The 16,985-nt window shown below is 46.5% G+C and overlaps 1 protein-coding gene across 2 annotated transcripts in view; it reads left to right on the top strand.

Moving 5' to 3' along the window:
* Positions 1–1,153: 1,153 nt before the first annotated feature.
* The window catches only part of URB1 (URB1 ribosome biogenesis homolog), a 65,962-nt gene continuing 50,130 nt past the window's right edge, over positions 1,154–16,985 (top strand). The window contains exons 1-8 of one of the 2 annotated variants that reach the window (XM_082625717.1): positions 1,154–1,408; positions 3,735–3,874; positions 4,599–4,750; positions 5,670–5,802; positions 10,391–10,487; positions 12,686–12,771; positions 14,327–14,452; positions 16,384–16,508. In XM_082625717.1, the coding sequence (XP_082481843.1) occupies positions 1,267–1,408; positions 3,735–3,874; positions 4,599–4,750; positions 5,670–5,802; positions 10,391–10,487; positions 12,686–12,771; positions 14,327–14,452; positions 16,384–16,508 (1,001 nt within the window). In that variant the 5' untranslated portion in view covers positions 1,154–1,266. The remainder of the gene's footprint in view (positions 1,409–3,734; positions 3,875–4,598; positions 4,751–5,669; positions 5,803–10,390; positions 10,488–12,685; positions 12,772–14,326; positions 14,453–16,383; positions 16,509–16,985) is intronic. The other variant, XM_082625716.1, reaches the window with a different exon arrangement.

The raw sequence follows: 16,985 nt of genomic DNA, 5'->3' as shown, positions 1-16,985 counted from the left end.
CAATAGTCTTGTCAGGTGAGGGACCCAGGGTCAAGCCCATAGATTTTTTCTATAAGAGACTCTGAAACTCCAACAGGCCACAAAAAAAAACCACGTTCTCAGATGCTCACTACAGATCTGCTTACAGAACACAGGAGGGTACTTCCTGAAACTAAAGGACAAGCTGACAGACAATTCCTGCAATCACCAAATTACTCATCTAATGGTTCATGATTTATTTGAACACATAACCAAGTATTGATGAAGTTGTATTAAAAAATGCACCAGCCTGTTTTTACTTATTTATGCCTCCATTTTATTTCAGAACATTTAATGTGACTCTCAAGCCAATTAATAACATCTTACAAAAACACACAGTACTTTTTTTCCCGTCAGAGCAGTTTTTCATGCATTGCATCATTTTCTCCACTCAGGACAGCTGGCTTTGCTGTCTCCATTTTAATGATGGTGGCTTAGATGTCGAGACCGATGTGCTGTCCACGAAGGGTTTTCACAGACGTTACTTCATTTGATCCTTTCCTCCCACCCTGCACGGCCGGAAGGGTGCCCGTCCTCCCATTAGTTTGGGGGAAGTGGAGGTCACTCTGGGGCGACATGCCACCAAACAAGCTGGTCTTGGTCCGAGATGTGAGATACGCTAGGGGTCAGGGTTAGGGGAGTCCACACGACTTCGGACCGGGTGTCTGACCAAGGACCTCCCCGCAGAAGCCCGCCTGGCATTTAGCCAGGGGCATCCACCCTCCCGGCCAACCCGCAGGGCCTCGAATAGGCAAAGCATCGAATCCCGCTGCATGTCAATCAAGTTCAAAAGGCTTCATCAGAGCGCCCTCAGGTCAAGAACTGATCTGACTGTGCTGCTACCAGTCAGGTAGCAGCTCGGGCCCTCCGGGAGTGAAGGACCTGGGGGTTCTTCCTTCCAAGAACGCTCGAGAAGGCCGCCGATGGGCCTCTCCCCGCCGCGGCCGAGCGGGGGTGTCGTGGAGTGTCAGCTTGCCCCGAGTCGCCAGCAAGCCAGCTGGACCATTAGCACCAAGGGGGAACCCAAGACGCCGGGCTCCCGCACCTTCACTACCTGCTTCCCGTCGGACCGCCCTTCTCAGAGGTCCCGCCCCTTCCGCCGACCTCCCTCCGGAGGTCCTTCCTCTTCCGCCAGCCCCGCCCCTTTCAGCCCACGTGTTAGTCCGAGACACGCGTTGGTTTTCCGCGCGTGTCCTGTTGTCAGGCCCCCGGGTGTGTGGATCCCGGCGCGCCCCCGCCCTCTCGGCCATGGGGGGCCCCAAGAGGAAGGCCCCGGGCGGCCAGGACGGTGCGGCTCCCCCAGCGGGCGCAGCCAAGCGGGCCCGCACCGAAGAGCTCACGGGCGTGCGCTTCAAGGCTCAGCTGAGGGACCCGCAGGGCGCTGGGCCGGGTGAGTGTGGGGCTCGGGGAAGAGAGTGCGAGCGTGCGAGGCTGTCTCCCGGCTTCGGTCTGGGTGGGGCCTCCGTGTGCAGACACAGCCGCTCCTTTTCTGCAGAGACCAGTCTCCCGATTTGCAGTCGGGAAACCGAGACCCGGGTGCGTTCGAGTCCAGGGCCCCGACTTGCTTGATTGTGACAGTTCCCTGCGACTGTATGCTTCCCTTTCCTGGGCAGCATCCCTCAGCAAGCTCTAAAATTCTTTACTGCAACTTCTAGGAAAGTGAATAACTGTACTACTCATTCACACAACAAATTATTTGTCGATTCCTGTCTGTGAGTCATCTCGGGGCTGTTCAGTGAGCAGGTTTCCTACTACCGTGGCTGTCAGCTCTGTTTTCCGTAGCTCTGATTCTCCAACGCTCACACTGACCCTATAACAGGTAATAAGCTATCACATGAAGCCACCACAGGACTTGTCAGTTGACCCGGATTAGACTAGTGACTGATACGAAGCAGATTCTATAATTTCACTTTTTGAAAAGTGTGACCACCCGTCACAACTCCTGGTAATCCATTAGAAAGTATTTAGTTTACAGGGACGAAACACAATTGAATATGCTAGTATGTGGAAACACGGGCACTGTGTCAAAATGAAACAGTGACAGTGTTTCTCTCAACTGAAAAATTATTAAGTTAATGGCCAGAATCTCCTCAGTTTCCAGTTTGTCGTCCACAGATTTTGTTTTTAGACGTTTGATACCTGCAACTGCTAGCCAGTGCTAGGAAGATGATACCTGCTGTAGCACGGAATTATACATTTCATACATTCATTTGTTCATTATTTACAAGGGGTTGTTATTTGCTAGGGTAGAGATAAAATGGTGAGTAAGAGTCACGTGGGCCCAGCCACCGTGAAGCTTATGAATAATCAGGTGGAAAGGCAGATATCAATCCGTAAAATCACGTACAGACTGTTCCAGCACAAGTCCTCTAAAAGACAGGGATAGGAAACTTTCTGGTGGAAGAAAGAGCACGTTTAATTATTTGAAGGATTGTAACCGTAGACACGTTCGTGGTTTTGCCCAGAGCTCTGTACTTCTGGGCACTGCATTTGAACTGGTTGCAGAAGGAAACCAGGGTTGACAGGTGCTGGGTGCAGATGAAGGAGGTGGGAGGTGTGGCAGGGCTGAAGGCAGTGGGTGAAAGTGGGAATCCCTTGTGTGAGGCTCTGTTGGATTTGTGTTTGAATCTGGTCTCGGATTCTCCCTCCCTTTTGATATGTTCTCGTAACTTTCTGTGATAGGATCACCTCACTGGACCATCAGAGAAGTGGATTTGATCAATGTTAGGGGGTTTTGTTTTCATCCAGCTTTTAGGGAAGGTTTTTTTTTCTGCTGTGTTTTGTTTTGTTTTTCCAGCTTTATTGAGATATTATTAACATACAGCATATGTAAGTTTCAGGTGTACAATGTGGTGATATGATGCACATGTACAGCGTGAAATCATTACCCAAATAAGGTTAGTCAACACTTCCATCCCCTCATGTAATTACCACTTTTTTTGTGGTGACAGCATTTAAGATCTACTCTGTTAATAACTTGGAAGTATATGATACAGTATTGTTAACTATAGTCACAATGCTGTACATTAGATTCCTTGGAACTTAGGCATCTTAGAACTATAAGTTTATACCCTTTGACCAACATCTCCTCATTTTACCCATCCCCCAGTCCCTGGCAACATCCATTCTACTCTCTGCTTCTATGAGTTTGGCTTTTTTAGATTCCACATATAACTGAGAACATACAGTATTCGTCTTTCCCTGTCTGACTTATTTCACTTAATGCCATCAAGGTCCATGCATGTTGTCTCAAAAGGCAGAGTTGCCTTCTTTTTTAAAGGCTGCATAATATTCCATTGTGTATATTTCTGTATATAGGTCTAGATATACCACATTTTCTTTATCCATTATAGTCCCTTCATGGTGGTGGGGGAGGGGTGGGTAGGAGGGGAGAGCAGGGTTAGATTGATAAAGGCCCAGAGGGTGCTCAGGAGTGGATGGGTTTCGACATCGGGGAGGATACCTGCATCCGGAAGCGTTCTGCTCTAAACCAGTGCCCTTGAAAGATGTTGCCTGTGACTTAGTGGTGCTGGAGGAAAGATCGTGTCCTAACTCTTGATCTCCCCGTCTCCTCCCTGCTACTCTGTTCTCCCATCTCAGTCAGTGGCACTTCCAGTCACCTGGATGTTCCTGCTGAAATCTCCCTCTGTTGCAGTAGCGGCTGAGATTGTTTCTAGACTGTCCTCGTTCACATTTGATCCTACCTCTCATTTCAGCCTTGGAAGCGTTTGTTTCTGCGGCCAAGAAGCTGCCACGAGAAGATGTGTATGATGTCGTGGAGGGGTACATAAAGATTTCTGTTGAGTGTGCAGAGATTTTCCAGCTCCTGAGTGGGGAGAAGCACCCTGAAAGTGAAGTATGCTATTTCTTACCTGGCCTGATGGAGAGAAGAAGAAGTTAATGCCACTGTTGTGTTAAGCTTGATGAAGAGAAATGTGATATAAATTTCTAAGACATTACCAGCTTTCTACAGAAAATGATGCTCTGTGCCTGTGCTGTAGGGATACGTTCATTTTTGCATTATAACCTTTGAAAGCATTTCAGTGGAAAATAGTAACTTGTTATTGGTGAATAATACCAGAAGGAAAGATCATAGATTCTTAATCTAAATCCACTTAGTCTCACCATGGTTTGCTTTAACAGAAGGGAAATAGGTAAAGACTGTGTGTCACAGGTACACACATATATTGAGCTGACTGTTGTTTTCTGGTTCCAAAGAGGTTCAAAATTTGGGATATTTATGAACCTGTTGAAATCTCAGGATTATTGCCGTAAGGCTGTAGACCTGAATATCCCCAAAGCAGCGAGGCTGAATCAAGAGCAGAAATTTCTCTTTTAATTTCATTTGGTTTAATTGTAAGCAAGCTTATCTCTATTTAGCTAGACCGTTGGAACAAGGCTAATTCCAGAGCCTGGGGCCTGGCAGATCCCTGTGTTTGGCTTGGGATGTGGGTAGGCGTCATCCTGCAAGTTGAAGGTTTTAAACCTGCAGGTGGCTGTGGCTAAGACGAGAGGAAAACATACGTAGAAGAGGAAAAGAAAGGAGGTGGTTCGTAACCATCTCAGTTCTGTCTTTGCAGATGCTTTTAATATTTCAAGTTTTCGAGGCCATATTATTGCGGACAGCCAGTGACCTTTCCCATTTTCATGTGGTGGGAACCAACATCGTGAAAAAGCTAATGAATAACCACATGAAGCTCATCTGTGAGTCCCTGTACGCTTCGGGTTACAGGTAAGTTGCCCGCCTTTCTGTGGCAGGACTGGCCTTGGGCTTGGTCTGCCTTCAGCGCCCCACAAGTGCCCGTGACCTTTCCTCCACTCCCAAACAGCGCAGAGCAGTTTCCGAGGCCGTCAGGACCATGGCTCTGTCCCTCGTCCTGTTGACCGGCCCCTCACCGAACCCTCTGCCACCAGGTGTCCCTCTCCTCCTGCCCTGCTGCTCTCTCTCCTGTCTCGGGAGCACTTCAGACCTCCTTCAAGCTGCCTGTCCTTTTGTCCCGACAGCTCTTCCCTGAGGTCCTCACGGGCACCCTCCCTCTCTGCCTTCAGGGCTTTGCAGAGGTGTCATCTCAGGGAGGCCCTCTCTGGCCGCCGCATCCACGGCTATACATGTGACCTAATATCCATATCCACATCCTGACTCGCTGTCTCTCTCCCCTAGAATTCAGGGTACCTGCAGGTGGAGGCCTTGACCGTCCTGTAAAACGCCATCCTCCCAGCACCTAAACGGTGCCTAGTATGTAGTAGGTGCTCTGTAACCATGAATTTTGGGTAACTGCAGGATGGGAAGGCAGCCAGGAGCTCGCATTTGGAGATGCCCGCCGTGCAGAAGTGTTCCTCGTGCCCTGCAAAGGCAGGGGTGGTGTGGGTCCAGATTCATGACCATTTACTGGACACAGACGCGGCCATCTTCTTCTGACCTTGCCTTTTGTGTTCTTGGATCCTACTCAAACTCAGATTTTTAGCTTTCTTTGAAGATTTCCTGAGGGTTTTTTTTTTTTAAAGAAAGAGCGTGTCTGCATGTCTCCCTCCTTCCGTTTTCTGGTTTGGGGGTAGCAGACCACACAGCCAGGTGTGCAGCTGCTTCTCGGGGGGTGGCTTTGTGTTTCTGCTGTCTTGACACTCCTGGTTTCCTTCTTGTCTCTGCATAGGATGGCTCGAGCCTGCCTGAACCTGATGGCCGCCATGGTGACCCAGGGTCCCGAGGCTGCCAGGGACGTCTGCAGCCATTTCGATTTGAATAAAAAGACCTTGTACACGCTGGTGACCAAGAGGGATTCAAAGGTAGGAGTGCCGAGCGTCCTTTCCCTTTGAGGGGGCCAAAGTGTTTCACGTGTCCTCCTCTCTCTGGCCTCAGTCCTCGCGTAGATGGGGTGGGAGGCCCCTGTGTGGAGAGACGTGTGCCTTGGCGGCTGCTGGAGCCTATAAAGAAGAGAGGCCTCACTCTTGGCTGGCGGTGAGGGTCCGGTCACCTGCAGAGCCCGAGTGGCAGGGACGTCTGAGGCCAGCTTCTCTGGGGGCTCAGCATCGCAGTGCCTACCTGGCCTGTGAGGGTGATGTAGCTTGTGAGCGTCTTCACAGAGCAGCGGAGACGGTCTCCACGTGCCTCGTGGTGAGCCCCTGGTGGTGGCCTGGTCCTCCCGTGTGGGTTCCGTCCACTTTGTAGAAAAGCCTTGGGAGGCCAAGCCAGTGACCTCATCAAAGAGGACGTTTATGGCTTTTTACTCTGTTTCTTGCGCCTCCCAGTTATAAGTCTTATAATGAGTAGGGGCTGGCTTGTGCCAAAGAGAATTAGAAGTGTAAATGCTTGGTTTTCAGGAGAGCTGTTAAAAAAAAAAAGTTTCCTGGTGGCTCCAGAAGTTTCACTTGGGTTCGGAAAGGTTCTTGAGGAAAAAGTATGAGTTTCAGGCCTCATAGGCTGGAGCAAGGGCGCCCTCCCGACACGTGTGCCGGCTGCGGGCTGCCGAAGCACCTGTTCCCGTTTGTGCGTCCACTGTCCCTGCTGGTGCCCCGGTGGCAGTGCCACAGCCGCCCGGGCTCTGTGCCCCACGCCCCCTTCCTGAGCACCGGGACCAGGCCACAGAGGCCCACCCCTGTCTGCCCGGGTGGAGGAGCCACGTTAGAATAAGTGACTTCTGCAGCCAGGCGTCACCTCGTTCTCCAGCGCTTCCCGGGAGTTGAGAGTTTCTACGTTGCCAGGTAGTAGACTGAAGGTTAATCGTGGGAACAGCAGTGTTGAGGGTTTTCCTTGGTTATGAGTAAGGTTTTCTCTGAGGAGAAAATTCCAGGTCTTACTGTTTCATGGATACTACGCTTAATGTGTCAGAAGTTCCATTTAATGAGTGCTGGCTCCTGGCGTCTAAGTGCGTGTCTAATAAAAGGAATGTGTGTCCTGTTTGCATGCCAGGGCAGATGTCATGGCTCTTCGGTCTTCCCTGGCAATCAGCCTGGCAGTAATTACCTGTCAGAATCCCTTCCCTTTCCCACCCCGTGTCTTGACCTCAGCCAGCCTAGCCATCTAAGTAAAGTACATGTCAGTGGACAGGCCAGTCGCCAGGACCCAGTGTGGGAAAACCCAAGCTGGGCTTCCAGGCCCGGATCCAGCTGCAGGACAGCCCGTGTGCTGCTTCATCTCAGGGCCTCGCGCGTTATTTGACATCTCTCTTGATCTGTAAAACGGGAGTTGTTGAAATGAAAGTGTTTTTACTTTCTTTAATCATCTGTATCAAGTATCTTAAATACTCTGTATATTGTAGGAAATGGTTTCTAGACATTAAAAATTTTTTCTAGTATGAGAAACATCAGGGCCATTCAAAAATAGAGAACGGCACAATGAATTCCCACGTACCTGTCGTCCAGCTTCGGACCCTGTTACCCCTCCCACCTTTTGGGTTGTTTTGGGGTAGTCTTACAGCACATCCCACATATATTTCACCATCAGTATTTCAGTGTGTATCTCTAACAGAAAGAACATTTTAGAAAACAAAACCATGGTGCCATCATTGTACACCATTAATAATTTCTCAACATCATCTAATGCCCAGGGTGGCCTCAGCTTTTCCCCGACTGTCTCAGAAACGTCTTTACACTTCGTGGTTCAAATCAGGGTCCAAACGAGCTGCACGTTGTGTTGGTTGATACCTTTCTTAAATCTCTTCATTGCTTTGAGTTTTCTGCCTCTCCCCCACCTTTTTTTTTTTTTTTTTTTAATGCCATTTAGTTATTGAAGAAGCTGGGAGATAAATTTTTTTGAGTGTTTTTAACATTTCAGAGGGACTTATTAAAGCTTCATGAAGAAAGAGGATTATGAATATTTTTTCATCCAAAGAAAGCACTGTTAAAAATCCTGTGCCAAAGAACAGTTTTACCAAATATGTGTTGGTCTATTTTAGACAGTGTTTTGCAGAACAAGCCGTAGAGTTCAGGATGTTTTCCTCCTGGGATAATAACCCTGTGAATTCACAGGGCGGGAATGAAGAGTAGGCGTGTGGCCTTCTTGCCTCTCATGGAGTTCGCTGGAGGTGGAAGGTGGGGCTCCGGGGCAGTGAGGGGCTGTGGTCAGGTGGAGAGGCCTGGTGGTGGCTGCTGGAGAGGGGCAGGGGCTATGTCTCGGGGGTTTTGTTCTCCACAATGTCAGGAATCTGAAATTTGGGGTGCTCTGGGATATACAAGATGGATGCCAGCAGATGAGAGCTAACCTCTGTTTCAGTTCAGAATCCATTGCTGGAGGCACCCCTGAGAGGATCTGGTCCAACTCTGCTGTGTTTGCGCAGGATAGAAAGACCTGCAAGGACAGGTTGGGGCCAACATTCCAGGGCCCTGACTCCCAATACTTCAGTGGAGGAAAAAAACCCTAAAACTTGTGGAACCTTTCCTACTCTCTGGGAAAGGATAAAACCTAATTTAATTTTATAAGGCAAGTTTTAGCATTTTGGCAGAATTCTTTTGAAATGTAAGGTGTACGTAGACCAGGATAACAAGTTAACTGTGCTTGAATTAGGTGACACGTTTGTTTGAACGGTGAGACGTCTGGATGGCTTGGGAGCGGTTGTTACTTTAAGCTTCCTGAGGACAGGGGCAGTATCTGAGTCACCTTTGCATCCTCTCAGCCTGAGTTTATGGCATCTTGAGTGTAATTGGTGTTTTATTAACATCGAGTTGGTGAATGAAGCACTGGAGCGTCGCTGACAGTCTGAGGAGTGCAGCTCACTTTCAAGACTTTAGCCATCATCGTACCCAAACCCATATTGTGAAGAGGCCCACAGGTTGGTCCCCAGAGCAAGAGGGTAGTTTGGGGCTCTTAGTGTATTTGGAATAAAGCAGCATTGATCTTGTGAGGTCTTGCTGACGTGTGTTCTGTGCTGTGGATGGAGATAAACTCCCATCAGTACAAGGAACAAGCAAGGCCTCCACCCAGATGTTACGGACCAGGGCTCGGGTGCTCGTTCTTTTCTCCAGAAGAAACATACCCAATAAAACAAGACAGAATTCATTAAATACATGGAGGCCTAAATGGTGCCAACTGCGGTCCTTGCACCCTGAGAAAAAGTGGAACGAAGATGCCATGGGACCCCCGAGAAGAAGGAACTTCTCTGTAGGCAGATGTGATGTTGGGCATGAAGCAGTGTGTTTGTATGGATATTTCGTATCATTCCAGTTCCAGTACTTACTCACGTAGTAGTTATGTAACCTTAAGCGAGGTTTTTAAAACCTCAGTTTCCCCATCTGTAAAATGGGTATTGTGGGCATCTGTACCTCAGATCGTTATAAGGAGTAAATGAGATAAGAGATATGTAGCGTCTGACATAGTGTCTGGCACATAGTAAGCGCTCGGTGAATGTTATTGACATCATCACCACCATCATCACCACCATCATCACCATCATCATCACCATCATCACTACTGCCCCCACCTCTGCTGCCACTTCTAAGTGGAATGGGACTCTTGGAAGGCGGAGACTCCTTAATTTTTTCAGGCAATGATTTTTCAGGGCAATGATTCTCCATGATGTTCACTTACTTCTTGTCATCAAATTAAAGTACCTTTGGAGTAACTGAAATAGGGAAAAGTTTTCAGTGTAAGCAGTGGAGGATCTGAGCATATGTGCTAGTTCTGGTCCAACTGATGAGACCTGCATGATCCTATGCTGTGGGTTCTTTGGGTGTAAAAAAGGAACATGAGACACGGGTTTGTCTTAAAGTTACTGGGAGGGAAAACTGATCAGGTGGCCCTAGTGGTTTCCCCTGAGGTGTTGGCTGTTGGTCATGGCCTTTGGGCCCTCACTGAGGATGCTCTCCCGGGTAATGGCTGATGCCTGCGGGACGGTACAGATTGCAGTCCTGGGAAGGCCATGGTGGGTTTGTAATCAGACAGCATCTGTACTTTGGTGTCTGATGTAAATTTATAATGTAAAAGCCAGACGTCACCTCATTGATGTCTCATCAGAGTCAGCACTAGCCTTTCCATTATCTCTGGGTTTTCAAAAACATAGATGTATTATTTCATTACACAAGAGTAGGTCATATCTGGACAGGCTGAGAGTCTTCTGCTGTATACCGAAGTGGTCCATGAACTAAAAATGTGTATATATTACGGTCGGGGAAGGGGAGACCTAGACTTTTGTATTTAGAGAGATCTTGAAAGAGAGGGAGAAACAGAGTAGAAGATTGAGGGGAAAGGGCAAAGAAGAAAACCCTTCGTTTACATAAAGAGATGACCGGTGGTTTTAGACTTAGACCCGCTAAGGGCACAAGCCTGGCAGGCCCCTGTGATACTGGGACGGGGTGGGGGTGGCGTGCCTGCTGCGTGTCCCTGCTTCCCCGGGGGGGTGTGTGGATACACACGTGACACGCGGGTCTCCTTTGCCCCCAGGGAGTGCATGACGTCCGGCTGGCCTACATTCAGTTCGCCCTTTCCTTCTTGATCACAGGCGATGACAGCACGATCGTACAAGTGCTGGAGTTGAAAGGTAGGTGTGTCTCTTTGTCTCGGGGCACAGCCTGCTCGTGATTGTTTTGAAAAACCTACCACAGGGCGTTTTGCAGGTTAATAAAAGTCTGCAGCCTTTGCAGCTGCCCTGTACACTGGGGTAGAGCGTGTGTGTGGCGCAAGACTTTGGTCAGTGCGGTTTTGATATCGCTGGTCAGTGCGGACAGAGATAGCCCTGTTTCGCTAGCTGGATGCTGAGCGGGCCTAACAAAGGAGAAGTGCACACTTCAGAGACTCCTGCAGACAAAGGAGGCTTTGTGGTTCCAGAAAGTACATGGATTCGTAGCCGTGGCTACCCTGCTTTTCTTAGTAATTGTATTTAAAAAATGCCCAGTGTTACCCGAATATTAGTAGTAGAGCTTCAGAGAATTCCACCAGTACCACCTTCTGATGCCAGTGTCTCTAGAGCAAGGCTTGGCGTAGTTTAATCTATTGGGGCTACTTGTGTTTTATCAAGACTGTGAATGGCAGCGCGGAGAGGGCAGTTGTCCAGTAAGATCCCCCGGGATCAAGCCCTGTCTGGGGTGAGAAGCTGGTGTCCCAGCTGGGGCCCAGGGACTTGTCGGGGGAGGGACAGCATGGGGCCGCCAGCCTTTCTCCCACCTCCCCCCAGCGTGGGAACCCAGAGCCCCCTCCAGAACGAGCTGCAGAGACCATGTACGAGCAGGTGCGGGTACTGCTCCCTGTGTGTTGTCAGCCTGGTCTGTATAGCAGCCCCTTGGAGGCGATGCTTCCTTTGCATGGTGCAGTGGACACGTCCTGCTCGTTGCCGGGCCCGTGTGGGATGCCCTCCGCAACCAGGGCTGGGCGTTTCTTCAGAATCCTTCTGGGTCTTCTCAGCGTCTGGCCATTTATTAAATAAAGGACACTGATTTGGGGTTATACATCCATGCTGCTAAAGGGGCAGGGATGCACTTCTGTTAAAGTTTCTGCAGGGCAGTTGGGCTGGTCCAGCCATTCCGCATCTAGTCATTTATACTAAGGAAATAATTAAGGATGTGGAGCAGAGGTTTTGTTAGGGGACATTTTTTCATATTAGCTGAAAATTGGACTCCTCCTAACTACCCACCAGCAAGGGATTGAGCAAATTGAGGACTGGTCATAAGGAGGAATGCAGCTATTAACAATGATGTAGAAATATATATATAGATGTCAGATTTTATAAGGATATAGGATTGGGTGTAAACTCAGTTATAAAACTGGTAAAGTATGATCCCATTTTACTAAAAGTTAAATTTAACAGAATATGGATATATCAGAAGGTTAACAGTTAACTGGTAACCCAGACATAAACAGTGTTAACTTTTGGGTCGTAGAGTTATGGTTGATTTTAAATTTCTGTCTGGTATTTTCTGATTTTTTTTTTAAAGAATAATGAATTTGCTTTTGTAGAAATTACGTGTGCCCATTAAGCATGTATGGAGGAAGAGAAATTGTAATTGCTTTGCTGCTTTTCACCTGTATGTTAGTAATGATACAGCTTCAAGCCGTGGAGGCTGAGTCCTTGGTGATCCCAAAAGTATGAAGAGAAAGCAAATAAATAAGTCAGTCCAAGTTCTACCACGAGTCAATAAAGTGACAGCCATCACTTTATTTTTATTTTTTTATTATTATATATTTTTACAACATTATTGGAGTATAATTGCTTCACAGTGGTGTATAAGTTTCTGCTTTATAACAAAGTGAATCACTTATACACATACATCTGTTCCCATATCCCTTCCCTCTTGCGTCTCCCTTCCTCCCACCCTCCCTATCCCACACGACCATCACTTTAAATACATCTCTGAGCAAGCCTAAGCGAAGAAACTTTGGAAAACTGTAATCGTACCATACATTCTCTTTCAAACCGTCAGTATTAAATTAACTTTACCGAAGTTAATGAGAAAAGGAAAGTAAACCAGAACTAAAGGAACTATTGAACTTTAATGGTTCAGTCATTGTTTTGCCTTTAGATATTTATTTCGTATGTCACAAAAACAGTTTTTCCTATTGTGAACTTGTATAATTAAAAAAGACAAAACTTAAAAAACAAAAAGAAAAGGCAAATAAATGGCATTGTTTGCTGTACCATTTTAAGAATGGTACAGCAAACAAACATTTGAAGAAGTAGTGTTCTCTCATCGGTTCTCATTCAAAGTATTGTTGAATCTAATGCTTTGAAACTTTTACTTTCAGAATTTATTCCTTGCATTTTCAGCTCAGGCATGAAGGAAGATAGGATCTCTACCATCAATATTTTGTTATCCACGCTGAAAACAAAGGTACGTTTTTGGTGATCAATGTTCCTATCATTTGTTTGCTCCAGAGTTTTACAGAACTTTAGAGCTATAACATTGTAGGTTATATGGGTTGTTGTATAGGTTGAATGGGAAACCGTTTCTTAAGCAGAAGCTTGGTGGTGATGAGCCAGTCCTGAAGGTTACAGGCACTGAAGCCACCACTTCAGTTCAGGTGAGGCTGCTGTTTCATCGCAACAGGAGAAAAGCTGCTCCCTGCTCCCCGCTATTTCACAGGAAGCCACTGGGGTAACTGAGCTGTAAATACAACTCTTCTTCATTTTCTCACCTGGCAAAATGTTATTTTGTGTCATCTTGCATGTTCTGCCTTTTACACGCATCTTACAGAAATTTTTAAACTTGCTGAAAGGATAACTGTCTTTGATACAGAAGCCCCTTAAATGATCAGTTAGAAAAACTCAACGATCCTCCCAACATAAATAGTTGTCAAAAGGCTGTGAACTGGCAGCCCACGTAAAAATGGCTAATTAGCACCGTATTTAGTGCTTCTCAGCGGGGCGCAGGTCTGCCCTCCACGGGCCATCTGGCAATTTTTGGTTGCCATAACTGGAGAAATGCAACTGACATCTGGTGAGTAGAGACCAGGGATGCTGCTCAACATCCTACAGTGCACAAGACAGCCCCTCACAACAGTTATTTGGCCCAAAATGTCAGTAGTGCTCAGGTTGAGAAACCCTGATTCAGAGCAGTGCAAGTAATGAGGTACAGGTCTTTTCACCTACCAAATTGGCATTGACTTTTCAAAACAGTGATATTCAGTGCCAGCAAAGATGCTCTGAGTCAGGTACTTTCCTGGAGGAAGTGTTGCAGCCCCTCTGGAAGACAGCAGGTCCAGCAGTATGTGTCAGAGGTTTTAAAAACGTTTGTACACCAGGAGTGAGGGTTGGGATTGCCACAGAATCACCCAGGGAACGTATTTGAAATACATAAACCCTCAGAGATATGAGCTGGGGGGGTAGGTTTGTGGAGCTGAGAACTGATGCCACGATTCCAAGTCCAGAGTCAGGGTTGTAGGGCAGGCTTTGTACAGGGATGCTGCTAGTCATGGCCAGAGTTTGGAAGCCACCTAATTATACACACCTGGGAAACGGTTAAATAAGTTATAGTCGCTCATAGGATAGAATGACGTTCAGCCCTCCAAAATGATGTTCTAAAGGAATTTTTAATGTTGTGGAGACAGCTCATGCTGCATTAAGTAAAAGCAGGCACAAAACTGTAATTAAATATATTCTCAAAGAAGCCAAAAAAAAACCCCCACCCCCAACAAGAACCTAATCCATACACATGTATGTTTTGTGTGGTTGATGGGGACAGGGAGGCTGAAAGGAAATATACCAGAATGTGAGCTGTGAGTATCCTAGGGTGGTGGCAATATTGGTGAATGTTTTCTCTTTACGTTTTTTCTTTTTCTGGCTAAATATTGTGCCGCAGGCCTACATTATTTTTATAATGACGAAATCCAATAAACACGATTTTAAAAATCAGCTTCCTTGAAATTCATTTGTTTTTTTGTTTTTAGGTAGTTCACAACAAAAATATCACAAAAACCCAGAAGGTGCGTTTCTTCACCGGGCAAGTGCTGAACCACATAGCGTCTCTGTACAGCTGGAAGGGGATTGTCGACGTGAGCCTGGAGAATGTTGAGGTACAGTCGTTTTTGGCTTTCGCTTGGCCTCACTGTTAGTGTGTGATACCCAGAGCCGGGAGACTGAAGAATCTACACATACACCTGCCTTCAAGAAAGTCCCCCATTTCGTGTTTCTTTTGGCTTGTGGTTATGTTAATTCCCAACTTAGTTGCAATATGATTTAAGAAAAAAATTTTTTTTTTACTATAAGATTTTTTTCTAATCTCTGAGGTAGCATGATATTAAACTTTTTTTTTTAATGTGGAAACCGTCATTCCCTTTAGCTGTGTGGCATCTGAATTTTCCCTGCACCTTGCACAGTAGACTTACAGGGTTGATCCTTGCTACCTCTCCCGCCTCACTTCCCTCTCCTCTCCCATCCATTCTTTTCACACTTTTCCAGCAGTTGGAGTTTCAAGGCCTGTTGCTTCTACTTCAGGATCCTAAGTACCTAGGGAGCCTCAATTTCCTCACCTACTGACATGTAGAGTTTACTTTGTAACAAGTGCTAAATTAGAACACTTACTCTCACATGGACCCAAAGCCAGTGTACTTTTTAATTCTCCTCATTTGGATTTTCCTCAGAGTGTTTCTGAACATGGACTTGGCCAGGGTCATGAAGGCTCAGACTTCCTGTTAACTCTATGATACTTCACCTCTCAAGAGCCCACTGTTTTGCTTCCTTTTATCTCCACGACTTGCCTATGTCCTCTTGTTTTGGACATGTTTTGTCTGTTCTATAACCAGGAAGCCTCAGGGGCTTAATAAAAACACTCCCAAATGCGGAATTTTATTCAAAAGAGCAAGAGAAATTAAGTCATTCATAAGCTTGTTTGAAAATACAGGTTTAAACTTGCCCCTCTTAAGAGTATTTTTTTTTTTTTTTTTTTTTTGGCCATGCCACGTGGCTTGTGGGATCTTAGTTCCCCGACAAGGGATGGAAGCCGGGCCCAAGGCAGTGAAAGCGCCGAGTCCTAACCACTGGAGCGCCAGGGAAGTCCCGAGTTTGTTTTTGTTTGTTTTAATGGTTCTATTTTATAGGTGAGGACATTCAGAATCAGGGAATTAAGTGATGTTCTCATTACGGGTCACACTCTGGCATCCAGACCCCATCCTGAAGCTCTCCTGGGGCCCATTACGAGTTGCCTCATTAGGATGAAAGATGCCCCTATCACCTAGGAGATTCTGAGAGATTTAGGAGCTCTGTGCCAGGAACTGGAGACAATGACCAAATATTTATTTCTTCTGTCACAGTATCACAATGCAGAAGCAAGAAAAAGCTTAGAAAAAATGTTCTATTTAAAGCATATACTGTAAACAGAGAATCTTTAGTGCTGGGGATGCTAATACTGACGTGCCGTGTACTTCCTAACTCAGTGATGACTTCAGCTGTCTCATCCACAGTTTGCTCATTCGTGAGATGGGTGTCATCATGTTTGCCCTGCCAGACTCACGGGGCTGCTATAAGAATTATTGTGAAGTGCTCGGAAACAATAGCAAATGACATAAAATCTCAAGTTATCTGTAGTTTCTTGTTGTTCCAGCAACTCCCTGTTGGTTCAACTTTAAAAAGAACATTTTAACTTCAATTTATTTAAAGTAAAAAATAAACAAACAGAAAACCCCAGTGGACCCGTTTTTTCCCAGCCCCTTGACCCCCACTTCTGGCAGCCACTGATTGGCTCTCTATCTGTGAGCTTTTTAAAAAAATTGTTATTGTTTTATTTATTTATTTTGTTTAGATTCCACCTATAAGAGTATTTTTAAATTTTGATTGGTGTTTCTGTTTTTTTGTGGGGTTTTTTGTTTTTGAATTACACCAGGTGTTCAATTTAAAATGTTTTCTAAGTTGCCATTAGGCATGTGATATGGTCCAGTTTTTACCCTGTAGTTGTTCGTAAGACTTACGAACTTGGGATTGTCACTGAATTTCTTTGAAACCCTCGTAGACTTCTGCTGAAGACGCAGGGAAAACCATGGTGAGGCAGCTCGTTCATAACTTCCTGATGGATCTCTGCTGTTCGCTCAAGCATGGAATTAATTTTTATGACGCGTCTCTTGGTACCTTCGGCAGGTAAAGTGTAACGCCCGTGTGAATCCTGAGTGTGAGTTCTCAGAGGTCATCACGTACGTGACTTACAGTGGAAATCTGTTAAGTAACGGAACTGTAGTGGGTTAGAACTAGCATTTTAGGCGTTATCTGACTCATTTTAGGGATGAACTCAGAATAGGACCCAGAGGGCTCCCGTTCGTTGTGTGCCCTCGGGGCAGAGTCTCAGGGTAGCAGTTGACTCAGACACACAGTGTGAGGTATCTCACCCAGGAAGGTTCTGTGTGTGTTCACTCGGCAGCTATGTGCCAGCTGGATCTGAGAATAATTCTGTTACATCATCCTTCCCAGAGATGGGGTGCCCTCTCATGCCTCACCACAGTCCTAGGTGGGTACCATTGTTACCCCAGTTTTGCAGATGAGGAAAATGGGCCCACAGAGGGCAGGTCACTCACCCTGAAAGTGGCGGAGCTCAGACTGGAACCTAGGTGATCTGGTTCC

Source organism: Mesoplodon mirus (genome assembly GCF_964341445.2).
Source record: "Mesoplodon mirus genome assembly, chromosome: 6".
In the NCBI taxonomy this organism is placed as follows: Eukaryota; Metazoa; Chordata; class Mammalia; order Artiodactyla; family Ziphiidae; genus Mesoplodon; species Mesoplodon mirus.
The sequence above is the reverse complement of the archived record's forward strand: the minus strand, read 5'-3'. Positions and strand labels throughout refer to the sequence as shown.